Source organism: Felis catus, chromosome A2 (genome assembly GCF_018350175.1).
Source record: "Felis catus isolate Fca126 chromosome A2, F.catus_Fca126_mat1.0, whole genome shotgun sequence".
NCBI classification, from domain to species: Eukaryota; Metazoa; Chordata; class Mammalia; order Carnivora; family Felidae; genus Felis; species Felis catus.
Window position 1 is genome coordinate 151,326,696 of NC_058369.1, and position 26,881 is coordinate 151,353,576.

The 26,881-nt window shown below is 43.9% G+C and overlaps 1 protein-coding gene and 1 long non-coding RNA gene across 2 annotated transcripts in view; one reads left to right on the forward strand and one right to left on the reverse strand.

Annotated features, from left to right (window-relative positions):
• The first annotated feature begins 5,327 nt into the window (after positions 1 to 5,327).
• On the forward strand, positions 5,328 to 15,453 carry LOC123384046. The gene is made up of 2 exons (XR_006594615.1): positions 5,328 to 5,599; positions 13,850 to 15,453. It is a non-coding gene; the product is annotated as an uncharacterized LOC123384046 (long non-coding RNA).
• Positions 15,454 to 20,272: 4,819 nt separating this feature from the next.
• Positions 20,273 to 26,881, reverse strand: part of MTPN (myotrophin) — a 57,965-nt gene continuing 51,356 nt past the window's right edge. Inside the window, exon 4 of the mRNA XM_003983086.6 lies at positions 20,273 to 22,515. Within this exon, the coding sequence (XP_003983135.1) occupies positions 22,429 to 22,515 (87 nt within the window). The 3' untranslated portion in view covers positions 20,273 to 22,428. The remainder of the gene's footprint in view (positions 22,516 to 26,881) is intronic.

Genomic DNA, 26,881 nt, shown 5'->3' on the forward strand with positions numbered 1-26,881 from the left:
GGGTACTTATAAGTTGTTTTGGATGCTTTGGGTTTGCCTAATATTTTTCATGATTACATTGTGGTTCTCAAGTGCTATAGATGAATTGTTCCCCCTTGCAAATTCCTATGTTGAACCCTTAACCTCCAATGTGTCTGAATTTGGAGAGAGGGCCTTTAAAGAGGTAGTTAGGGTTAAATGAGGTCATAAGTGTGGGGTCCTAATCATGATATCAGTGGTTCTTATTACTGGTGCTTTTTCCTCTGTCATTGAGTTAAGGTAGGTGTGAAAGGATTAACTGTAAAGTTACTGTGTCTCTTCTTACAATTAATACATATCTTGGGGGAGATACTTTTAGATTATACAAATATTCTGCATTTCCTCAAACTCTTGACCACTAATCTTAATAGCTTTTGGTGGATTATTATGCCCACGGTAATTATTGCTGTGGAATTTTTCTTTTTTCACGTTTCTTTAATTTGAGAGAGAGAAAGAGGGAGACGGAGAGAGCATGCACGAGGCGGGGAGGGCCAGAGAGAGGGAGAGAGAGAGCATGAGCAGGGGAGTGGCGGGGGGAGAGAGGGAGAGATAGAATCCCAAGCAGGCTCCATGCTATCGGCGCAGAATCCAACATGGGGCTCAATCCCACGAACCATGAGATCATGACCTGAGCCAAAATCAAGGGGCAGATGCTTAACCACCGAAGCCACCCAGGTACCCCATTACCTGGAATGTGGAATTCTAATGGTGATTTTATATTTCCTTCTTTCCTTCTACACTTAATAATTAAAAATTTTTTTTGTGAGGAAGAGCTATGCCTTATTGGCAATGTACTTATTTGTTCAATTATTTTTAAATGTCATAATAGACTCATGCTTGTTTACTTTATTCTATGGATTGCAATTAAGTATTGTTATTTATTTTATTGCTCAGCCTTGGCCATTGGGAACACCTTTAGATTGGTTGCTAGGCTCCTTCAAGATGTCCTCATCCTTTTTGAGTACTTCCTTACTTTCTGGCATCACAAGATGGTCCAGGATCATCTTGTGTTATTTTTGCCCAGACCTAGAATCAACTACTTCTTCAAAGAGCTCTTGTTCCCTTTGTTGGAGAATGGTATTTAGAAACCAAGATCTGGGTGGTAGGTGTGCTTGTGGCTACTGGGGTGCCAACAATAAAGGGACATTTTCCCTTCCAAACATAGTTTTCTTTACTCTCATTTGCCATAGTGCCTGGAATTTTGAGACTTCCAGAAAACCGCACGATTGAAAATAAGTCATCCTGCTATGCTTCAGCTACCTTAGAGACAGTTGGGTCTGGAAGGTTGTTCGGTGCCCAGTTAAAATGTGGACATTTCGGGATTGTAAGATGATGTGAGGATATAACACTAGATAAAAGCAGGTTCCTTGTGAAGGAGGCCGGGAGCAGCCTCCTGGCTGAGGACAGCCATGACAAGTGGTGACAGGGGGGACACTGAAGAGAAAGTGGGTGTTCACCTATAATTGCTAAAGTTCACTCACACACATCCCCAAGGCCAGATCTATTTGGCATCTCACATTTTTACATTCCCTAAACAGAGAGTAGGACTCATTCACTCCGGGAATGTACACGATATTTTGAGTATTTTGGGTCAGAAAGTTGCTGAGAACTGGCAAAAATATCTAGGGAACAACCTCAGTAACTTATTTCAAGCTATCATAGGCCTAGATATCCACTTTCTAAATGTTCCCTTACAAAGTTCTGTCCCTTATTTGCCCTACCATATATTTCTGATTCTTTAATTGACCTCAGCTCCTTTCTTCTTTCTCAAATGCATTTGATCAGCTATAAACTCTTCTGATAATCTACACTTCTTTCTTCTTAGTGTTAGCATGGCATATTTTTCTCCATTTACTTTTTTTTATTATTAAAAACATTTTTTTTAATGCTTATTTATTTTTGACAGAGGGCACGAGGTGGGGAGGGGCAGAGAGAAAGGGAAACACAGAATTGGAAGCAGACTCCAGGCTCTGTGGTGTCAGCACAGAGCCCAACATAGGGCTCAAACCCACGAACCATGATCATGACCTGAGCTGAAGTCTGACACTTAACTGACTGAGCCACGCAGACACCCCCACCATCCATTTACTTTTAATCTATATGTGTCTTGTAGACAATATGTAGTAGGATTTTTTTTTAAAGTTTATTTTTGAGAGAGAGAGAGAGAGAGAGAGAGAGAGAGTGTTTGTGAGTGGGGGAGGGGCAGAGAGAGAGAGAGAGAGAGAGAGAGAGAGAGAGAATTACAAGCAGGCTCTTTGCTTTCAGCACAGAGCCCAATGCAGGGCTCCATCCCACGAACCGTGAGATCATGACCTGAGCCAAAATCAAGAGTTGGATGTGTAACTAACTGAGCCACCCATCATGCACCTCGGATCTTGTTTTTTGATCCACTCTGACAATCTCTGCCCTTTAATCAATGCACTTCGACTATTAACAATCAAAGTGATTACTGATATATCTGGATTAATATCTAACATATTCATTATTATTTTCTGTTTGTTGACCTTGCTCTTCATTATTATTTTTGTCTTCTGTTCTTTTCTGCCTTATGTAATATTAAATGAGCATTTCATATGACCCCACTTTCTCTCCTTTCTTAGCATATCAGTTATACTTTTTCTTCTTTCTTCCTTCTTTTTCTTTAAATTTTTTTAACATTTATTCATTTTTTTTAATTTTTTTTTAACGTTTATTTATTTTTGAGACAGAGAGAGACAGAGCATGAATGGGGGAGGGTCAGAGAGAGAGGGAGACACAGAATCCGAAACAGGCTCCAGGCTCCGAGCCATCAGCACAAACCCGAGATCATGACCTGAGCCGAAGTCGGACGCTTAACCGACTGAGCCACCCAGGCGCCCCAACATTTATTTATTTTTGAGAGACAGAGAGACAGAGCATGAGCGGGGAAGGGGCAGAGAGAGAGGGAGACACAGAATCTGAAGCAGGCTCCAGGCTCTGAGCTGTCAGCACAGAGCCCAGACGCGGGGCTTGAACTCACAAACCGTGAGATCATGACCTGAGCTGAAGTCAGACGCTCAACCAACTGAGCCACCCAGGCGCCGCTCTTTCTTTTTCTTTCTCTTTCTTTCTTTCTTTCTTTCTTTCTTTCTTTCTTTCTTTCTTTCTTTCTTTCTTTCTTTCTTTCTCTTTTCTTTCTTTTTTTCTGTCTTTCTCATTCTTTCTTTCCTTCTTTCTTTCATTCCTTCTTTCTTTCCTTTTTAGTGGTTGCCTTAGTGTTTATAATATACATTTACAACTAATCCAAGTCCACTTTCAAATAACACCATGCCATTCCATGGGTACTGTGAGCACCTTATAGTAACAAAATAACGTTAATTGCTTCCTTCTGCCCCTTGTATCACTGATGTCATTCAGTCTACTTATGTATAAGCATACATAAATATACACAAGGTATATACATAAGCATATATAGATATACACAAGCATATAAAATATACATAAGTTATATACATAAGTATACCTAATTGAATGTATTGTTGTTATTAACTGCTGCATCAATTAAGAATTAAAAAAAAATGGAAGTTGTTATTTTGCCTTTACTTATTCCTTTTTCAGGGCTCTTTATGTAGATCCACATTTCTGACCTATATCATTTTCCTTCTTTCTAAAGAATTTCTTTCAACATTTCTTTCAAGGCAGATCTACTGGCAAAAAATTCCCTCAATTTTTGCTTGTTTGGAGAGTCATGATTCCTCCTCCAATTTTGAAGGTAATTTCTCAGAGTACAGAATTCTAGGATGGTGGGTTTTTTTTTTTTCTCTCTGTCAACACTTTAAATATTTCACTTCACTCGCTTGCATGGTTTCTGAGAAGAAATCAGATGTAATTATTTTTTCCTCTGGATTCTTCCCAAAATTTTTCTTTATGTTTGATTTTCTGCCCTTTATTTATTTATTTATTTTTATTAAAAAAAATTTTTTTGAGAAGGAGTTAGTTGGGGGTGGGGGAAGAGGGAGAGGGAGAGAGAAAATCCCCAGCAGGCTCCACACTCAGTACAGAGTCTGACATGGGGCTTGATCTTAGGACTGTAAAATCATGGCCTCGGTTGAAATCAAGGGTCAGACGCTCAACTGAGCCACCCAGGTGCCCTTGATTTTCTGTAATTTAAAAATTATATGGGGGCGCCTGGGTGGCGCAGTCGGTTAAGCGTCCGACTTCAGCCAGGTCACGATCTCGCGGTCCGTGAGTTCGAGCCCCGCGTCAGGCTCTGGGCTGATGGCTCGGAGCCTGGAGCCTGTTTCCGATTCTGTGTCTCCCTCTCTCTGTGCCCCTCCCCCCCCCCCCCCTCCGTTCATGCTCTGTCTCTCTCTGTCCTATAAATAAAATAAAAAAAAAACGTTGAAAAAAAAAATTATATGCCCAGGTGTACTTTTGGGGGGCATTTATGGTGATCTCTGAGGTTCCTGGATTAGAGGTTCCTGGATCTGTGGCTTGATGTCTAATATTAATTTAGGAAATCATTGTCCTTTCGAATATTTCTTCTGTTCCCTTCTCTTTTTCTTCTTCTGATATCCATATTTTGCATATATTATGCCTTTTGTAGTTGTTCCATAGACCTTGGATATTCTGCTTTCCGGCCCCACCCACCCTCCCAGTCTTTGTTCTCTGTTGTTTTTGGTTTCTGAGGATTATATTGATAGATCCTTTAGCTCAGAGATTCTTTCTTTCCTCGGCCACGTCCAATCTGCTAATGAGCCCATCAAAGCCATTTTCATTTCTGTTACAGTGCTTTTTAATCTCTAGCATTTTTTGTTCTTTCTTAGGATATTCATCTATTTACATTGCCCATTTATTCCTGCATGCTGTCTACTTTATCCATTAGAGCCCTTAGCACATTAATCGTAGTTGTTCTAAATTCCTGATCTGGTAATTCAGACGTCCCTCCCACATCTGGTTCTGATGCTCGCTCTATTTAAATTGTGGTGTTTTTTGTTTTTGTTTTGTTTTGTGTTTTGTTTTTTACTTTTGGTGTCCTTGTAATTTTTTCTTGATAGCTGGGCATGATGTATCAGGTAAAAGGGACCGCTGTAAATAGGTCTTTAGTAATGTGTTGGTGCGATGTGGGGAAGGGAGGGGGGTGTTCTACAGCCCGATAATTCTCAGTCTTTTAAGGAACGTGTGCCTCACCATTGTGAGCTTTACAGGTATTTCTTATGTTTTTTCTCTTTTAGGTGGGATGAGATGGCTAGAGCCAGCTGGAGTTGGGTATTTCCCTAACTCAGATTGATTAGGCTCTGAAATACCCCAGCAGGTTAACCTCTGGTTAACTAGTTTCACCTGAGGGCAGGCCTTGTTGAGAAAGCATGCTCTGGTGTATTTAAAAATGGCTCCTTTCCCTCTACCCCTGCTGGAAGCTTGAGGGAGTAGTTCTCAGGTATTTACTAGGGGGAATCTGGTCAAACTCCCGGAGGTAAATCTCATTGTTCTGGGGGTTTCCCATGATTGGATCACCCTGGAGTTTTTAGCTCCTGGACTTGTCCACTTGGAGCCTACAGCAATTTGTCAATTATGGTTCCAGGTTTCCTGCCCAGCACTGGTTCCCAGGGCCGTCTCTCCTCTGGTAAGTCCTACTTTTCTGTGTTTGCTTATCTTTCTTTCGAATCTCGGGGGCAGTGGTTTGCCCCATGTCCTCACTTCTCTACCCGACCGAAGAAGAGTTGTTGGTTTTTTGGTCTGTTCAGGGATAGGGAATGACTATCAGAGCAGTTAATTCAAATGTTTTGGAAAATATGTGTAGAAAAAGTGAGGTGGGGGTATAAAGGGGCAATGGCAGGCAGGGTTGGAACGGAATAATCTTTCTCTGGGCTCTGCCCCCACCAGAGTCACCCTGTGGCCTCTGCAAGCTCTCTGGGTACCTGGCATCTTGGGGATCTGAATGGCTTACCTGCTGAGCAGGAGGCTTCTACACTGCCAAGGCTTGGGCTCTTTGAAAAGCCCACAGCATAGCTCTGACCTGCAGACTTGTGACAGCATTAGTCTGTCTCTGTTGGAAGGAGTTGGCACCTTGAATTATCAAGCATCTCTATAAATAGGAGAGGACAGGAGCGCTTGGCATTTGTAGTGGCAAATCATGTCTTGGAAAACTGTCAGCATGCTCAGCATTGACAAAATCCTGGGGAAAGGAGACCAGCCAGCTATCATTTATTTATGCTTTCGAAGGGCTCTGGAAACACAGGTAACAATGAGGTGTTGGAACAAGCCCTGTCATGTATTAATAAACAGGAAGCCTGATAATTGGGAGGAAGTCTCCCCTCTCAGATGGGTCCTGAGGACTAATAAGGCTTCCTGGGGCTTCGGGCTGGGGCCCTTTTAAGGACCTATTAGTGAGGTTGCGGAAGAAAGAGAATGGCATTTTCTCCCTCTTCAGCCACTTTTGTCTGAAGAACTTCAAGGTATTTCATTAGCAAGTCCTTTTAAAGAAGGTGGATACTGTTCTACCTGGGATCAACCCAGAATAGACCTACCTGAGGTTCGAGCTTTAAAATGAATGAACTAAGAATAATTATTGAAAGTCTATGAAATGCCAGACACTGTGCTAGTCACTGGAGACACAAAAATTGAAATAGTGGTACCCGGCTTGTAGCTCACAGCCTACCCAGCATTCGAGGTCAAGGGCAACACGTGTGCCAAGGTGACTGTATCAGTTCATCTACCAGTACCTCAGGAGTATTTGTGGGGGCACCTGGGTGGCTCAGTCGGTTGAGCGTCCAACTTCAGCTCAGGTCACCATCTTAGGGTTGGAACCCCGTGTTGCCCTCTGTGCTGACAGCTCAGAGCCTGGAGCCTACTTCCAATTCTGTGTTTCCCTCTCTCTCTGCCCCTCCCTCTGTCTCTCAAAAATAAATGTTAGAAAAAATTAAAAAAAAAATATTGGTGTGCTCAGGGGGGATTCAAAAGAAAGTAAGTCCCAGCCCACCCCTCGGGGGGCTGTGGACTGATAGGGAAGGCAGAAATAAACACACTTGGTGGAGTAAAAGGGTATTTTACTGGAAACATGGGTAGCAGCACTCGGAAGACGGCAGAGATCCATGTAGGTTGTAGCCCAGAGAAGTCATGAAGAAATGGTGGGAGATGTATTTGTAAAGGGACGATGAGCTGGGCAAGTACAGGCCTCAGGAGCCTGGCCAAAGGGTGGAACTTGAAATGGGAACAGGAAGCCACTGAAGGTTTTTAGAAAGGAAGGGGGTTGTATTCGTTTTCCAGGGCTGATAGAGTTCCACAGCCTGGATCTCTTAACAGAAATGTATTGTCTCAGGTTCTGGAGATAGAGGCCAGCAATCCAGGTGTCCGTGGGGCCCTGCTTTCTCTGGGACTCTGGCTGGACCTGTCCTGGACTTTTCAGAGCTTCAGGTGGTTGGCTGTCGGTCCTTGGCACTCCGTGACTTTTCGCGTCCCTCTGATCTCTGCCTCTGTCCTCACATTCTGAGGACACCAGCTGCATTACATCGAGGGCCCATTTTTACTCCAGTATGACCTCATCTTAACTAACCGCATCTGCAATCCTATTTCCAAAGAAAGTCACATCCTGAGGTTCTGTGGGTTAAGGCTTCAAGATTGCTTTTTGGGGACATGATTCAACCCGCAACAGGGGGCGGTAGTGTGAATGGAGGGTTCAGCTGGGCAGTGGAGGGTTTTAATAGAAGAAATGACTGCGGGAGAGGATGAAACAGAGTGTGTAATCCAGCGAGTTTGAGTCGGTTTCAAATCTACATGATTAAAAAAATGTTGTGGCATCATTTGAATTAATTGATTTAAGTGTGCATTATATTTGGAAGGAAAGAAATGCCTTCTTTGTGGAGGTGGCGGGCAGGGAAGATGGTGAGTTTTTTAAAAATATAATTTATTGTCAATTTAGCTAACATACAGTGTATTCAGTGTGCTCTTGGCTTCCCATGATTCATCACTTAGATATAACACCCAGTGCTCATCCCAACAAATGCCCTCCTAAATGCCCATCACCCATTTTCCCCTCTCCCTTGCCCCGCCTCCCCCCCCCCCCACCATCAACCCTTGGTTTGTTCTCTGTATTTAAGAGTCTCTTATGGTTTGCCTCCCTCTCTGTTTGAAACTATTTTTTTCCCCTTCCTTTCCTGCATGGTCTTCTGTTAAGTTTCTCAAATTCCACATAGGAGTGAAAACATGTGATCTCTATATCTTTCTCTAACTGACTTAAGTCCCCTGGCATAATACCCTCTAGTCCCATCCGTGTTGTTGCAAATGGCAAGACTTCATTCTTTCTCATTAAGATAGTGAATTCTTGGATGCAGAAGAAGTAGCTGGAGAGAAGGACCCAGAGCTTGGAGGAGGTTTCAGGAAAGATGTGGATTTGGGAGTCATTCCTCCAGAGGGCTCCTGGAGCCCTTGACTCCTGGCCTGTACCCCTTGACCTGGCTTTTTTTTTCTTGTTTTGGTGTTGAGCATCTGTGTTAGAAACTCTTCTGGTTGTTTGCAACTCCTCTCTCCAATAGCGTCCAGACTCCCGTCATAACAAATGAACACCAGGTGCATTTCGTTGACGGTGTGGTGGGCTTATTTGGATAATTCTCAAAGAGGAGATGAATGTACTTGAGGAGTCAGGATGCAGAAGGACAGTATCAAGTTGGTCTAAAACTGTTATTTCTAGGGTATTCTTCATCCTTCCACACTTCTGGAAGCCTCACCTCTTGGGAGTAGAAACCGGAGGTTTTCAGATCTCCCACCACTAACTGTTTTCTCAGAATGCTGTCTTTAAACCTCTTGAATCCTTTAATAACCATTTGGTACCAGAAAATTGGTGTTGTACCCAGGCTCTCCATGCTCTCTTCTTGCCTGATGATCCATAGTATTTTTGACTCCATTAGTCACCGTGGTTTAAATCTAGCTCGCCTGTACTGTTCCTTTAGTCCATTTAGTCCATGGACGGCAGGGTGGCCTTCAGTGAATCTTCTTGGACACATCAAGCATCAGGGGATAAAGCCGACTGAGCAATGATGACCTTTTTAATTCAGTTTTCATTGGATGGATTTAGGGAGAGAAGAGACTTGGTTGTCGGTGTCAGAAGCGTTTCTGCATCTTGGTAAAGAGTTTCAGCTCAGCCAAATGTGAGCACAGGCAATGTGGGCAAGTTCGTCTAGAGCACAGGTTCATCTGAATGCTCAGAACTGCCCTCTCTCAGTGAGTGCAGGCAAGACCGTAACACAAGGCGAAGAAAGGAAGTGCTACACCACTGTGGTCAGCTTGACTTCAACCTCAACACAGCCCATCAATCTATATTTGGAATCTGCTTCCCTGCCTTCCCCTTTGACATAATTAGCCCAAGGGCTCATGAAAGCATATATTTCTTCTTGACAAAGAGGCAAGAGCTTCAAAGAGTGTGATGCCAGGTCCATAGAGGCCAAGATGGTCAAGTTGATTCACGACATGACAAAACTAACAGAATTCTTTCTTAACGTATGTCAGGAAGCACAAGGCAATCTTGAACCCAAGTAACTGTGGCAAGAGAAGAAAGATTTTATCCCCCTGTGTGCAACACTCTGTCATTTAGCAGGCGTATTAAATCATGAATTTGACACTCAGTAGGTAATCTCTCAAAAAGTGAAATTTAATCAAATGAAAGTTCCTGGGCCAGAGGTATTGACTCTAGAAGATCTCCTTCGAAGTCCTGCTTCCTGCATATTCTGTAATAAGTGTGTTGAACCCTTTTAAAAGATAATCCGCTGGGTCACACAACCAAAACAGAGGCGGTTGGTCTGATTGTCCTCAGAGATGAATTGTTCCCCACCCCCCTCCTCTGCACCATCAAAACACAGTGATATCTTCTGAGTGAAGAGTTGTGTTTCATGTAGCAACTGGGCACCTGACGTCCAGGTTTCATTTGGGGTTTTTAGTCCTTATCATTGTGAAAAGAGTTGCTACTATAATGACACAAAACAAGATGTAAACTCCTAGCTCTGGGAATGAGCTGAAATACAGGATTAGGTCATGGCATGTGGAAAAAAAAAATTGGTTATGGGGGGTAGGGGGCAAGGAGAAGATGAAAAACGAGTCTTGAGTGCTTCTCTGCTTAGCGTGAGGAGTAGATGCTAGAAACCCATCCTCCACAGGGCGATCAAGGACCACCTTCCTCCTTGTCCTCCCCTGGAGTGGGAGTGTTATTAGTTCCCTCTGGTGGAGGTTGGGCTTGAGTCTCCTGTTTGGTCCCACGAGGATGATCTAGAGAGCTCTGGAGCAGCAGCCCAGGGGGCTGCTGCTGGCTCTTGGTCCTTGAATGCTCCTTGTGCAGAGACGGCCTTCTTCCAGCATCAAGCGCGGCTCCCCGCCCCGTCCTGCGGGTGGGACCCTTAGAGGGGTGCCAGGCAGTGTCCCTGGAGGGCTGGCTCGGCATCTACTCTGGTTCCCAGTGCTGCTGTGACCCGCCTCCATCCCCTGTGTCTAGGCCTGCATCAGTGTTCCACGAGACCACAAACAGAAACGTGGAGAGTCTGACCCCTGGAGCTTGGCTCACCTGAGGCCAAAACGCTTCATTTGGGGGCATGAACACCATGAGAGGCGTGGACCTGAGCAAGCCCCAGGCGCCGTCACCCCCCCCCCCCCCAGGAGCAGGGTGGCCCTCTCCACCACCCCGCGAATGTGCTCCCAGCCAGCTTATTTCCTGCCAGCACCCCTCAGGATGTGTAGGGATTTCATGAGTAGATTCTGTGGTTTGGTTATGGTTGTTGTGTTTTCCTCTCCTCGTAGGAGGTAAGCCGTGCCCGGGCAGGAGTCCTGTCTGGAGTATTGATGCCCTATCTGCGGTGCCCACAGTGGTGCCACACACCTTTAGGCTACGCATGTGTGTTGACCGGCTGAAGGAGCTCACAATTTAGAGAACGGATGATCCTCACTGCCTCCCTTGATAAAATTCATGCTGAGCTGAAATGGGCCCAGTTTGTTGCGTAGTTGGAGGTTTGGTCTCTTTGTTGGTTACATCCCCCATGATGACGTCTCTCCTCCTTCTGACCAGTGGCTATTTGCTCCCTTCTTGCCTCTGCACCAGAGGCATTTAGAGCTATCAGAGGCATGCATCTATATATCTATATCTATATCTATATCTATATCTATATCTATATCTATATCTATATCTATATCTATATCTATATATATTTTGGCTTGTGGTTGGCATGGGTCCCAAGAAGGCTGCTTTGAAATGATGCCGCAGGGATGCCTGGGTGGCTCAGTCAGTGAAGCGTGGACTGCAGCTCAGGTCATGATCTCAGGGTGTGTGAGTTCGAGCCCCACATCAAGCTCTATGCTGTCTGTGCAGAGCCTGCTTCAGATCCTCTGTCCCCCTCTCTCTCTGCCCCTCCCCTGCTCATGCTCACTCTCTCTCTCTCTTGAAATAAAAAAACTAGAAAAGAAACAAAATGATTTCCCAGGTCTGGGTTGAGCCAGTATGCTTGGATACAGTGAAGGATCCTGCTCTCCAGCTGTCAGGCCCCCCACCCCTGCTGGCCAGCACGGAGGCATCCTCGCCTTCCTTGTGAGGGAAGCCAGCACTGGCTCACCCTGCAGCTTGGGTGGGAATCTCGGGGGAAGGCACTGAGCCCTGGTGGCTCCCCTTTTTTCTCTGCTGTCCCCCGCCTTTCCAACCTCCCCACCCCGTGCCCTCCCGCCCACACTACTTAAACCGCTGCTTTCTTTTTTTGCCTTAAAGCTACTAACTTGGCACAGGTATCTGACTCATGCCAGTAAATCCCCACTAGCCTCTTTGTCCAGGAGGCGAAAAGAAAAACCGGCAGGGACGTCAGAGACCCCTGTTCTGTCTGGGAAGAGAGGGATAAGGATTCTGTAGGCGCAGGAGTTTATTATTAAGAGCGCCTCAACTTTGCTAAACAGAAAGGCAAAGATTTTTTTCTCTTAATCTGTTCTTCCTTTCAAGAGTTGGAAAGAAAAGGAGATCCGGGGTCCCTAATGGTATTTAGTGTTTGCTGTGTGTGTGCGCATGTGCATAATTTTCCACTTGCTATTCAGACACCTTGTCTCGTCCCTAGGTGATGCCACAGACCCTACGCGCTTCAGCTAGGGTGTTGCGTCAGGTATCTATTCTGCATAAACAAAACACCCCGGAACCTGGTGGCTTAAAACCACCACAATTTGTTGGCACTTGTGCAGCTCGGACTGCGTTTAGCTGGAGGTCTTTGGGCTGGTCTCACCTGAGGTCACTCACATGCCTGGAAGTGAACGGCCCAAGATGGCCTCAGTCACATGAATGGTGATTAGCCGGGGCTGTAGGCTGGGACAGCTCAGTTCTCTGTGTGGCCTCTCCTAAAGGGTAACTCGGGACTTCTTCCTCATGCTGAGATCCAAGGGGGCAAACCCCAACTAGGAAGTACCTGTTGAAGCATCTTCAGGTTTCACATTCACCCCATTTGGCCCGAGGAAGTAGCATGGCCAAGCTCAAGCATCAGCGTGAGGGGTTACAAGAGGCCATATGTCCTGGGAGGCATGATTCACTGGGGATGGTTACTGGAACCATCTATCACAGCTATAAAGAGATGCGTTCTTCATGGGCTTGACTTTTCAGTGGCTCCTACTGACCTATTACATTCTCTCATGACTTTGCTAATCACTCTATAACTAGGTCCTGTCCAAACCCGGAGGGTATTTCTCAACCTATTTCACCTAAACTTCTATCATCTGGAGTTGGCAAACCTTTTCAGTGCAGGACTGGACAGAAAATACTTGAGGCTTTGTAAGACATAGGCTGTGTGCAACTAGTCCCTCTGCTGTTGAAGTGTGGAAGCAGCTGTATATATGTGTACTTGAATAGGGTACAGCTGTGTTCCAATAAAACTTTATAAAAACAGGAGGTGTGTTAGGTTTGGCCTGTGGACTGTAGATGGCTGATTATTTATATCCTAATCTTGTAGATTGCCAAGAAAATGTACATTACACTCAAGTATTGCTGCCTCTCAGACTTGAAAATTGTCATCCTTGTAGAACTTGATTTCATCATGAGAAATGATTGTTCAATGCATGTTACCTAATATTTCCCACCTGACTGTTTAAAATTCAAAACCCGTTGTGTTTTTAAGTATCTTTTTGAGAACTTGGTAAAAACTGTTCACAGAATTGAAATGTCATGAGTTGGTTCCGTGAAAGTTGAAGAGGCAAAATAATAAGGTATAGGGAGTACAAAGTTTAGGCAGACTGCCTGAGTTCAAGCCCGGGCTCTACCATTCACTGGCTGTGTGACCACAGGCAAGTTACTTAACTTCTCTGAGCTTTGGTTTTTTCCTCTGAAAATAGGGATGATGATAGTCCTACTTCATAGGGTTATTATGAACATTAAACATGTCTGTTCACATAAATACTTAGAATGGTGCTCAGATCATAGTAAATTTTCAGTTAAAATGGTGAAACAAACAACGAAATATCCTGAAACTAACTCCTTTAAGTGGTAGTTTTTTGATAAGCATAGGTATATGAAAGTTTCCAGGCTCATAGTGTTGTGGTATAACAAGGACTTGTAATTTTACCTTTAAGCTGTTAGAACCAAAACTCAGTAAGTCCCTGGATATAAAAATCAGTTCTATTTCTGTATAGAACAACTATCCAAAAAGAAAATGAAATCCATTTACAATAGTTTCAAAGGGGATAAAATACTTAACCATGGAGGTGACAGACTTGTGTGCTAAAAACTATAAAAAATTGGTAGAAGAAACAACAAACGCAGGACACCTCCTGTTGATTGACTGGAGGAATTACTAGTGTTAAAACGGGGACCAATCTTCCCAAAGCAACACATGGATTCGAAGCAATCCTTAACAAAATCACAATGATCTTTTTACAGAAATGTAAAAAGACTCCTAAAATTGATTTGGAGCTACCAAAGACCCTGGACAGCCAAAACAATTTTGAGTAAGAAGAACAAAGCAAGCGCTATTCCACTCCCTGATTTTAAGAAATATTGCAAAGCTATAGCAATCGGCAATGTGGTATTGGCATAACAACCTAGAGATCAATGGAACAGAATACAGAGCCAGCAATAAACCCTCGCGTATAGAGTCAACTAATATTTGACCAGGGGAGCCAAAAACAGTCAATGGGGGAAAAGTCTCTTTGTTAAAGGATGCTGGGGAAAATTGGATATTCACACGAAAGACAATGAAATTGGACCCTTGTGAACAAAAACCAGCTCACAGTGGATTGAAGACTTAAATGTAAAGCCTGAAACAAAAGACTCTTAGAAGGAAGCAGGATAAAGGTTCTGACACTGGGCCAGACAATTATTTCTTTTGGCACCAAAAGCACAGGCAACATAAAGCAAAAATAAAATGGGATCACATCAAACTAAAAAGCTGCTGTACAGCAAAGGGAGTCTTCGTCAAAGCAAAAAGGCAACCTATGGAGTGGGTGAAAATATTTGCAGACCATTTATCTGATAAGGAGTTAGTAGCCAACATATATAAAGAACTCCTATATCTCAACAGCAATAAAACCAAGCAATTGAATTAAAAAAATAAGACCTTTTCTGGCCAAAAGACAATTCCTTCTAAAGAAGACCTACAAATGGCCAACAGGTATGTGAAAAGGTGCTTCATGTCACTAATCCTCAGGAGAAGGCAAATCAGAACAACAGTAAGTTATTGCCTCCTTTACGGTTGGTTATTATATCTATAGAAAAAAATAACAATGGACAAGTCTTGGGGAAAGTAGGGAAAACGATGTTCTTGGTGGTGGGAAAGTAAATTAGTACAGCCACTATGGAAAACAATGTGGAGGTTTCTTAAAATACTAAAACTAGAATTAACACTTAATTCAGCTGTGGAGAGCAAGATGGAGTCACTCATGTCAAGCAGGGACCTAAGCAGCCAAGGGCATAGCAGCTAAGACCTGTTATCACCAAAACCTGCACAGGCTGAAGGCACCCAGAACTGGTAACCATCAAAGCCAGGAGAGCCTGGAAGAACTGAGGGCTGGTAATCATGAGGACCAGAAGAAGTTTGCAAAGGCCCAAGGCTGATTAAACCCCTTTAAGAAGGGATGGTTTCAGCAGCATGCATCACCTATTGTCGGACTGTCAGACTCTTGATGTGTACTCTTCCACATCTGATGGCCCTAAAGAGGCAGCCGCTGCTTAAGGCTCTGCCCAACTGGTCTGTGAACATAGTAAAGATTCTCCACTGCTTGAACAGAATAAGCAGTGAGTGCCGAGAGCTGACCGGGAAGCAGACAGGGTCCTTACCTCAGGGAACACTCATAGACTCACCTTGAGTTTGCTTTGTTAACTTCTTATGCCTCACCATATCTTCTTTGTTGTGTGACTTCACGTTGTAGTTGGTGCGATGTGTACGAAGCCAAGTTGTAGGTCATTGAGTCGGGAATCTTGAGTCGGCTTTATAATTATGTTAACCTTACTTCATGACTGAATAAAGCTGCCTTGGTGGAAAGACACAATTTGTGTAAGTGCCTTCATAGTGTACAGGGGATGCCAGCAATCTTATTTCTGGGTGTATATCTAAAGGGGTTGAAATCTAGCTCTTAAAGAGCTCTCATCTGCATTCCCGTGTTCACTGCAGTATTGTTCACAGTAGCCAAGCTTGGCCAACACCCTAAATGTCAACAGGCAAATGGATAAGGAAAACATGGTAAAGATGGACAACGTCCCATTACTCAGCCTTCAAACAGGGTGTCCAAATAGACCTTGAGAGCATTCTAAGTGAACTAAGCCAGACAAAGAAGGACAAATACTGCATGGTCTAACTTACCATGGACTCGTAGGGGGTGCCTGGGTGACTTGGTTAAGAGGGTGACTCTTGACCTCAGCTCATGATCTCGTGGTTTGAGTTTGAGCCCCTCATGAGACTCTACGCTGACAGCATGGAGCTTACTAGGGATTCTCTCTCTCTCTCTCTCTCTCTCTCTCCCTCCCTCCCTCCCTCCCTCCCTCATTCTCTGTCCCTCTCTGTCACCCCTCCCTCTCCAGTTCTGTCTCTCTCTCCAATAAACAAACTTAAAAAAAAAAAAAAAAAGACTTAGAAGCAGAGACCAGAATGGCAGTTGCCAGTGACTGGGGTAAGGGACAATGGAGTGTTGGTTTCTTAGTCTTCCATTTTAAAATTACTGTGAGTACTGAGTAAGGTAATGGGGTGTAAAAGAAAAAAAAAAAAGTCCTTGGCACAATGCCTAGCTCCTAACTTGCATACAATAAATGTTAAAGAATTTAGTTGTGAAATCAGCATAGATCTGAGTACTTTCAAGCCTATTTATTTTGAATGTTATATTAAAAATTTTTTTTCATGTTTATTTACTCGGAGAGAGAGAGAGAGAGAGAGAGAACAGTGGAGGGACAAAGAGAGAGGGAGGCCTAGAATCCAAAACAGGCTCCAGGCTCTGAGTTGTTAGCACAGAGCCCAATGCAGGTCTTGTACCCATGAACCGTGAGGTCATGATCTGAGCCCAAGTCGGCCACCCAGGTGCCCTCCCCCCCCCCCCCCCCCCATTCCAGCCTATTGAAAAGCAGACCAGACGAGTAAATCCTAAGCACTGGCAACATGGCCAGACTGGGCAGCTGCAGCAGATGTGCGTGAACGCTTGGAACAAGTTAGAGTTCAGGCAGCGACACACAGATCCTAATACATTTTCCAACTTAGTAGTAAAACCTCAGAAAAATGATGGTTCTTACAAAGGTTTTAGGGGCCCCTGGGTGGCTCCTTTAGTGGAGCATCTGACTTCGGCTCAGGGCATGATCTCAAGGTTGGTGGGTTCGAGTCCCACATCGGGCTCTGTGCTGACAGCTGAGCCTGGAACCTGCTTCGGATTGTCTCCCTCGCTCTCTCTGCCTGCCCCTGCTTGCGTGCTCGCTCTCTCTCAAAAATAACTAAAATCTTCTTCTTGTTGTTGTTTTAATGTTTATCTAGTAGTATCGTCAAAACCACCCAGCGATCAGGAGTTGTCTATGCATGATTTTCCTTTGTGTAATAAGATGCTGTGGCCGTGAATGTTGCCAGACGTGTGACCCATCATTCTATCCAGACCGTGTAGATAAGACTATCTTCTGCTGCAGCTACTGAAAGCACAGAAGTTGCTAGGGTGGCCAGACCATCCTTTGTTTCGCTTCTCTATTTATAGCTGTGCTTTAGTATAGGTCACAATGGCTCAGTGACCTGCATTTGATCCCACGGTCAGCATTTCCTCGATGAATCATGGTCACTGTAAGATTTGTCTTAATTTCATTGATTTGGGTTTGAGGTTACCAGTAGCACTTATAAGGCTACTTGGCCAATAGTTAGGTACAAGGACGCTTAAGTGTAGCCCCAGGGTCTTAACAGCCATCCTTCAGTCAGGAGTGACTGAAACAGAGCTTATTTCATATTTGTGTAATGGCTTGACGTTAGTAGTTCCAGAACAAATAACACTCGATGTCTACCAGGTGGCAGGTGGCTGTGAAAGCTGCTGATCACTTTTATTCTCAATCGGTAATTCTGTTTCAATGAAATAAGAACCTTGAAGGAAAATACCCTCTGGCCGATGCGTGATGATCTGGCTAGCGTCTGGGAAAGATTGTTAACGGTGAACAGACGATGGTTGGGGGGGGCTGTTCCGGAGCCAGCGAGCACCCACAGCAGAGGAGCGTCCGTGTTCACAGCGCCGATGCCGGCACAGGGCACAGGGGTTGAGAAAGCGGGACTTGGCCTCCCGGTGTGGCGCGCTCCTGCTGTAGGGCTGACGGGCGGAAACCAGCAGGGACACCCCTAAGTGGGGCATCCCCAGGTATCGGCAGTGTGGCGAGCCCAAGATATGGAGACTCCAGACCCATGTTCCCAAATGCCTTGCATGCCTCCTCAACCCTCTGTGGAGTTGAGGGAGGAACGTGGGCAGAATTCAAGCAAGTCCGTCATGGGGACTCCGACCCTGGGGAAATCCTATCCACAGCAACTGACAGGACATCCGGTGGGGAAAAAAATCCCTCATGGTCATTCACCTCAGTGTTGTCATTGTAGCAGCCCTTGTTACATCCTACCCTCACTACTTCTGCCCAGAGTGTAGCTTTGAAGCTCATCTTAGCAGAACTGTGGCCACCCACGAATTTCCTATGTCTCACGTGTTCAAGGTTTCCATTTGCTTCGTCCCTAGGAAGCCACTCTGATGACCTCCCATTTATAGGCTTTTAGACAATTTGTGGTCTTTCACCGTGGTCCTCACACTCCAGTGTGCATCAGAATCACCTGGAGATTTGTTACAACATGGACGGATGGGCTTGGCCCAGACTGGCATTTGGTAGGCCTGGGCTGGGCATTTGAATCAGGTTGAGGTGATGTCGCCAGGCCAGGGACATTTTGAGAATCACTGGTCTTGTAGAAGTAAAAACAACAACAAAAACCCTTGTAACCCATCTGACTCCGTGCTGGAGTCCTGTGATAGCTGATCTCTAATCACAAAAGATTTTCATAGTAACTCTAAGTGTCTCCCATTGACTAAAAATCTATACTAGATTCAAACACTCAGATGAACCCCAATTCTTAAAACGGAAGTTTCATGGATTAAAAATATCTGAACGCTCCCACCTACAGCCACCTGCTACCCCCCACGGAAACCTCAGTCAGCAACCTAAACCTTTCGAAAGGTAGCTTTTGCTTCACTTAGCAACCTCGTGTATTACTACTCAGACCATTTCAAAAGTAAAATACGCAGTAGTCTTAGGTTGTTGACAAGATTAGTACAGAACCCAACTAGAGATAACCTTGATGGGTTTTTTGAGGTTCAAAGTGATTTAACACTAAATCAGAACATTGTTCTGAGACGTACTCTAAGGAAGTGCTCACGGTCAAGGAAGTTTGGCAAATGTGAACCACCGGGATATGCAGTGACTTAAGGAGCATACGAAAGATGGGCGTGATTTCCCATGACCCGGTTTTCCTTCGCACCTGGTCAGATCCTGGTGCTCTAGAGGATACTGGCTGTACCTTGCTTTTAGAAAGCCGGGAGGATTACCGAACATTTGTAAGTGAGACGGTCTGTATCAGGAGACAGAAAAACAAAACTTCCACATGAGTAGTAACTCTACTTCAATTAAATCTTTCCTATGTCTTAGTTTCTTTCCACTTAGTTTTTTCTAGAGGTGGGAGGCAGGGGGAAATTGAGATGACTCAAGAGTTAGAGTCAGTCACAGGACCTGTACAGTAGTACAGGAGCCTGGCAAAGAAAGGCCCTGGTAACTGAGGCGGGGGGGGGGGGGGGGGGGGGGGGTAAAAATGCTGCTGACGCGTTCCTTGTAGCACAATTCAAGTTTATTCCATTTGTTCTTGCAACACAAAACTTAAACACAGTATTATTTAGCATTCGGATGTACATGGACTAGGATAATATGAGAAACCCAACTGTGTCAAAAGTATTACATTGTGGGGGAAAAAACGAACTCAAATATATCAAAATGCACAAAGCACTAGTCTTCCTCCATTACTGCTTAGAAAGATATGATTGTTTCTCCATTTACAAAATAGAATCAGGACGATTTAAATTCTTAAAATTTTGCATGCAAAACACTGCAATTGCTTATGTAGGAGGGCACTCTCCCCAGCTTCTTCTATACACAATCGAGTACACAATATTGCATGAAGTAAAGAGCAGCTCAGTTGAAGTTTTAGGAAAAAAAAAAGTCAGTACATAGAGATTTGAGGATCCATTATTGAGGGGAAAGAAATCAACGAGGAAAGGGCCTTACTTGCCTGCAGCTCGCACCCACTGTACCCAACTACCTCTCCTCTGTGCCCCACTGGCTGTGGAAGGTGAGCGACGCATAGAAGAGCTACTTGGGGATTCTCGGGTGCTGTGCACCAACTCTGGGTCTGCGGATGCAGGTCCGAAGCTGCGAGGGCGAATTTGTTAGTACACTACCGTGAACAGGCACACCACCTGTTTTTACTTGATCTAGTGCATACAAAATGACTCCATACAAAACTACAGAACATGCAAGGTTTTTCTTGAGATGTTAAATATTCAGTGGAGAACAAAACTTAACCTTCTACTAATGCATGTAGTACCAAAAAGCAGACATGATTTTAGCTTCCTTTACTCAAAAAATGAACATTAAGTGTTGTGAATTTCTCTGCCAAGTGGTTCAGAAATACATTATAAATAAACTAGTTAAAAAAAACGGTCAACCATCTTGGCCAGTCTATTCTATGTTTATGTTATTTCTCAAGCAATTGCTCCAAAACCATGGGGCTTCTGAAATGGCTGAGAAAGAAGAGGGAAGGCGGGGTAGCCTCTACTGCACTACAAGAAACGCAGGCTCAACTGTACAAAGAAGCACATGGTCTCCACACCTGATGACGGGAGAGAGCAGACCAGGTTTAGGAACGATAGGACAGTGCACTCTCTGCAACAGCCAACTACCACAGGTTTGAAAGGAAAGGTGAAAATTCTAGAGGGTAAAATCCAAGCCTTTCCATAGCATTCTGCCAAGAGGTGAAAACAAAGATACCAAAACACCTTGTTGCTACCAACTGATAAAGTGCCCTCCATCTTCAATGAGGATAGGTCTGTTTCTGCTCAGTGATGTTATAAAGTACTGCTTACTGACTTTGACTCCAACGCGAATAGGCTGCGTTAAGAGTGGAGAATTAGCCAAATATATCAAAGTATTTAAACCACCATTTTGTTTGTGATTGTTTTCTTGGATGCAGGAAAATTACAGGGTTAGTTAGTTGTAAGCGTAAAAGCCACAGGATTAAAAAAAAGTCCACGGGGGAAAAATACACACGCACGCATGCACGTGCATGCACGAGAGTGCACGCACACACACCCACACACACACACCCCCACACACACCCATCAATCTACACCCTAACAAACCAATCAGCAATCGATCAGTAAGATTTGTTATTAGCTGGCTATTCTTGATAGTAGTTTAACCCTGTTTTAGAATGCTACATTACCTTAAAAAATCATCATGAATTCTTTGTTATCCACAATCTGAATAGAAGTCCCTAACCCAACCCCCCCCTTTAAAAATTTGAGGTACATTCAATTATTGCATGATTTGGCTAAGGAAAAAACCCTAACATTTTTAGCAAGCTTTTATGGATGGCAAGTCAAAGGAATCAATACTTTAAATGCAGGATAGCAAATTTAAGGGTATATGTTTTAATTACTTGCACTGCTCATGGAATAAACCTTGGAACATGTGTCTGAATACTTCCTGCAGGTCTTAACACCCATTTTAGGGCACTGCATTTTAAGAACATGGAATACATTTTGCAGATGTCACACTTAATGTGATGAATGGTTTAGAAAACAAAAATAGATCATGTAGGTGGGTTGGCAGATGTTCAGCAGAAGCCTATCGACAACTTGGGGAAACCTGGTAACAAGCGTATTTTTGAAGGGACGGGGCTCAACTTGTCCAGATCGTAAATCTCACCCCAGTGACAGCTTTGGTGCAGTGAGCAATCAGCATCCAAGGTGGGTCTGAGAGAGGATTTCCAAAGAATGTTCCTGGATTCTCCAAACATAACCGAGGCCAATCCATTCAAAGAGCAAATGAAGAAAATCCGTAGGTACTAAGACAACTGTCCTCTGCATGACACTCACAGGCTATGGCTATGACTCTATGTTTAAATCCCCTTTTACTACCAGCAGGAGTTTGAAAGTGTTTGAATGCTCTAAAAACGTCTGAATCTAGAGGAGAAAAAAAAATATGCACACTGGAATGATTTCTCCTTTAGGCTTCCAAAATTTAAGATTTTATAAATAAAACTAGTCAGTTTTATCTAAAGACACATGACACCCATGTGAAAGGGGAGAGGAAATCCAAAGTTGAGTCATCCAGCAATTTAGGAGTGTGCCCCCTCACCTTAACTGAGCTCCCACGTAAAGCTGAAAGTCGCCGAGGGAAGATTTGGTCGCCGACCACGGGCAGCGCTCTGAACTCCGCCAGGAGGCCCCCAGGAGAGTGCGTCTTAAGGCAGAAGGCTAGAGCCGATTGCTGATCTCAGCACCCAGAGTTACGTCTCAGCAGCCGCCGCTGCTCGCACAGTTAGGGCTGCACACACGGAGAGCTGGCCTCGGGATAGTCAGACCCTCGACACAACCTAATGAATAAACTAGCTAGGGAGCTGAAAAGGTCAAATGTTACTGGCGTATTTTGTCTTGGCTCTCCCTTGGGAATGAGCGGTATATTTTGTTGGAAATGGAAAAGAGACGGACTTGATCAGGAATCCGAGTAAAAGCCTGATCACGGTTTTCTCCTCTCTTCCAAAACATGTTTTTTTCTGGTAGTCTGATTTGTTATGAATTTCTCTCTCCCCTCACCCCTCGTAAAGTATTTAGCTGAAGAAGCTGGCAGATAGAGAGTGACAGACAGACAGGCAGCAGTGTGAGGCCACAGGAGAGCCCTTCTTCCAGAGCTGTCAGCCCATCCGTCCATCACTGAAGAAGAGCTTTGATTGCCTGGTTGTCAGTGGCTTCAAAGGCAGTTAGTCCATCTGGACCTTTCACAGACTTATCAGCACCCTGAAAAGAGAGGGAAGAGCGTTAATACTAAATGAGTCCACCGTGACAGAGAGAACTCCATTACCTGCACAGGCTAATGTTTATGTCCAGAATTAATAATCCCCAAACTAATGGAGTGCCTTCTACTGAAGAAACCCACCCCCCCTTCCCCCCCACCCCCAAGTACTTGGCTAGGTTGTAAGATTAAGTGGTAAAAATACCAAATTATTTTTTGGGCACTACGAACTGTAAGTTACAAACACAACTTGCCAAGAACAGGCAATGACTGCCTTTCATTTTATACTACCATATGCACCCGTTAAGCTTTAAAAGATCATCTCTGTCTATAATATACAACAGTGGGGAGGGGAGCTGGGTGGCCCAGTCGGTGAAGCAGCTGACTTCGGCTTGAGTCATGATCTCATGGTTTCTGAGTTTGAGCCCCAAGTTGGGCTCTCTGAAGGCAATGCAGACCTTGCTCTGGATCCTCTGCCCTGCCCCCTCCCCATCCCCCCTTGCTTATTCTGTCTCTCTCTCTCTCTCTCAAACAAAAACAAAAATGGGGGAATCACTTTGCTAAAGAAGAAAGTATTACTGTGACAAAATTGTTTTTCTTTGTAACACTTTGTGGAGAGTGCATGAATATGGCACATTTTTAAAATTCAGAGCTTACAAACCATTTACTTTAGACACAATCCTAAAGAACACTGTGTAATATTGGTCATTATGTTTACAAAAACTGAGCAGTAAATGACTGCTATGTGGGCTATGGAAGGAGGTCCCTTCTGTACCCTAGGGAAATCCTCTCCAGCCTGCTCCAAAGCTTTACCTGGAGAGTGTGGCTCTGGAATATTTCACTTGGAACACCACATTTCAGTTTTGAGACGGCATACACACACACACACACACACAGACACACACACACACCCCTTTGTGTCTGTTGTTTTAGCTGCTTTACTAGAATGAAGCTCCGTGGGAGGGTGAATCCATCTGTATTCATTACCGCTGGGTTCCCAATACCTACAAAAGTGCCAATCACCTGGGGGGTGAATTTGCTCCCAAGCCAGGTCGGAACTTTTTAAACTCCCAGAGACCCCAATATTCCACCATCCAGGGGTTCTCCTCGCTAGTTACAGCCCCAACCAGTGTTTAGTCATCAACCAGCCTCTAGCGTCTCACCTTTCTCCTCCTGCCCAATCTCCACTGTTCCTCTGTAAGACCTACAGAATTCTCTAAACTTGGTAGAAATGGTCACTTAGAGACCAACTCTAGTCAAGCCCAGGGGTCTCTTCTCCCATTTATGTCTCACTGCTCTAGTCGTAGGGCCCCCTCATCATGTCGTTATACATCTTGGGTTCTATACAAGATGCCTTCCCCCTTTGCTCGGACAGCCACTCACTCATTCAACAAATATTTAGGGAATGTGTAGACACTTTGTAAGGAGCAGGAGAATCCAAGAAAACCAAGATAGTCTGGCAGTCTGACTAGTGGGAGACAGACACATGAACCACTGTGACAGAGGGGACAAGAATAAGAGTGATCTGTTAACCACAATGGGATGTGCTAGGAGGATGTAAGGGAAAAAGGTTTCTTGGAGGAGGTAATGCTTGAGCTGAGTCTCGATGAATCAGCACAAGTTGATTAGGTAAGCCAAGAAGGAGATGGCATTCTAGGAAGTGTTAGTTAAATTGTTGTAAAGTCCTCCCCAATACGATTGTAACAGTTTCTGTTTCCTCATTTTGTAATTGAACTTAACCGCTTGGTGGAACACAGCCGAACTCCTAGTCAACTGGGAGAGAAATGTGTGGGTGAGAACTTCGATGGGGTAAGTCCTCCACAGGTTGTGCGGCAGTAATTAGGGACCGCTCTGTTCAAACCGTCTCCCTTCCCAGCTGCTTTCATGATTAGCATTATAAACTATAATCGGGCACTAACAAAAAGTTAAATATTATAGCGAACATCTGTTGCACTTTAGCGGCCAGAGTTCATTTCCCTTCTTCTGAAAACAGCATCCGGATTTCATTTTGGGGAATCCTTTGTCCCCACTGTGTGGAGTCTTGGGACTATGTAACTCAAGGTGCCATGTACTTTCCTCACTGTGGAGTGTCAAAGATTTACCTGACACACGCAGGACTCTCACTTCTGAACTCTGAATCTTGACTGGAGATCAAAAGAGAGAATAGAAAGAGCTCACTTCTTGGGTGGCATAACCCGAAAGAGACCACTGAGGACTTCCTGCCATCTGGAGTCCTGCAGCTGCCATCTTCCCGCCCCCGTGAGCCTGGTCCTCCAGCTTTCCTGTTGGTTCTGGACTAGTCTTAAAAAATGCCTGATATCTACCTGTTAATTTCTGCCATTTGCAACAACAAAAAAATCTAGCTGATTCACCGAAGTCACTTTCCCCCCTAATTTTGACTCATCACAGAACTCAGAATATACAAAAACCCAAAAAACTCGTAAGTCTGTAAGACACTTTTGTTAACATTTTACTGTTTCTCTACACTTGTGTTCTAAAAATAAGCATATGCTGAAAACGTAGGTCTTTTAAACATAAATGAGGAACCCTAGAAGAACTAGAGTGACTACATATCAGACAACAGACACTTTAAAATTAACCAGTATTATTACAAAGATGGGCATTTCATAAGATAAAAGGTTGACTATTCAAATTTCAAAAATGAAATCGACAAAACAGTTCCATTTATAATAGCATCAAAAAGAAAAAAAATACTTAGGAATAAATTTAACGAAGTCAAACCAGTTCTGAAAAAGATGAACCAGTTTTGTCAATGTGGATACGAAAATTAAATTTTTTTTTTTAGTACTTAATGCAGTTACTAAAAAACTTACATAAATTGGTGTATTTGATTTGAAGAAACTGTTTTTAATTATTTGTTTTTAATTCTAGTGATGATTTTCGTAGCTCTCAATATACTCAGGGTACTATTTGCATTATTAACTTTAGATACTACCTTCTTACTTCCTGCTACATGGGTGAGGCTTTAGCTCACCACCACCTTCTTCTCCAGACTCTCCCAATTTCTTGTATTTAAAACACCAATTTCTCTTTCTTCATAAATTTAAATGACATTTTTAACTTTTTATAACTCTCATTTTTTTGAGAGTGTGCACATGTGTGCGCGTGGGGGTTGGGGGAGGAGGGGCAGAGGGAGAGACTTTCAAGTAGGCTCCACGCTCAGCATGGAGCCCCACACGGGGCTTGATCTCAAAACTGAGATCATGACCTGAGCCAAAGTCAAGAGTCTAACTAGTTGAGTCACCCAGGTGTGACCAATGACACTTATTTAAGCCTTTATTTCTTGTTCCATCAGTTCTGACAGTATCTCATCCCTCTGTAAGATTCTCTGCCTTCCCATCACTCCTTCTATCTCTTAACTTGCCAGCTTTTTTATTTTGTCAAGACGAGCTTTTATATTCTGTTCTGTAAAAAGTTTCTTTTTTAGCCTTTATAGTCACCGTGATGTATATTACATCCCCAGGACTCTTTATCTTTCAACCGTTAAGTTTGTATCTTATGACGACCTTCACCCATTTCGCCCACTGCCCCAAACCTCCCACTTCTGGCAACCACCGGTCTGTTCTATGCACCTATGAGCACAGTATTTTGTTTCTTTAAAGATTCCACATACACGCGACATTATATAGTATTGGTTCTCTCTCTATACTATGGTCTGACTCATTTCACTTAGCATAATGCCCTGAAGGTCCATTTATGTTGCTGCAAATGGCAGACTTTCCTTTAATGGCTGAATAATAATATTCCTGTGTGCGTGCATTACAAGTCACATTTTCTTTACCCATTTATTTCTCGATGGACACTCAGGTTGTTTCCATGTCTTGGCTACTGTCAACAATGCTGCACTGAACACAGGGGTTGTGGGCATCTTTTCAAGATGGTGATCTCACTGCCTTCAGATACATACCCAGCAGCAGAATTGCTGGATCATGCGGTAGTCCTATTTTTAATTTTTTTGAGGAACTCCCATACTCTTTTCCATAGTGGTTACACCGATTTGCGTTCTTACAAACAGTATGCAAGGGCTCCCTTTTCTTCATATCCTTGCTAACGCTTGCTGTTTTATCTTTTTGATGACAGCCATTCTAACAGGTGAGAGGTGGTATCTCATTGCAGCTTTGATTTGCGTTTCCCTGATGACTAGTGAAGCAACTTTACATGTACCTGCTGGCATGTGTGGCATCTTTGGGAAAAAGTTCAGGTCCTCTATCTGTATTTTATTCAGATTTTTTTCCTTCTATTGAGTTATGGGAATTCTGTATAATGTTTTGGATATTAACCCCTTATATACATGATCAGCAAATATTTTCTCTCTTTCCATAGGCTGCCTTTTCATTTTCTTCATTTCCT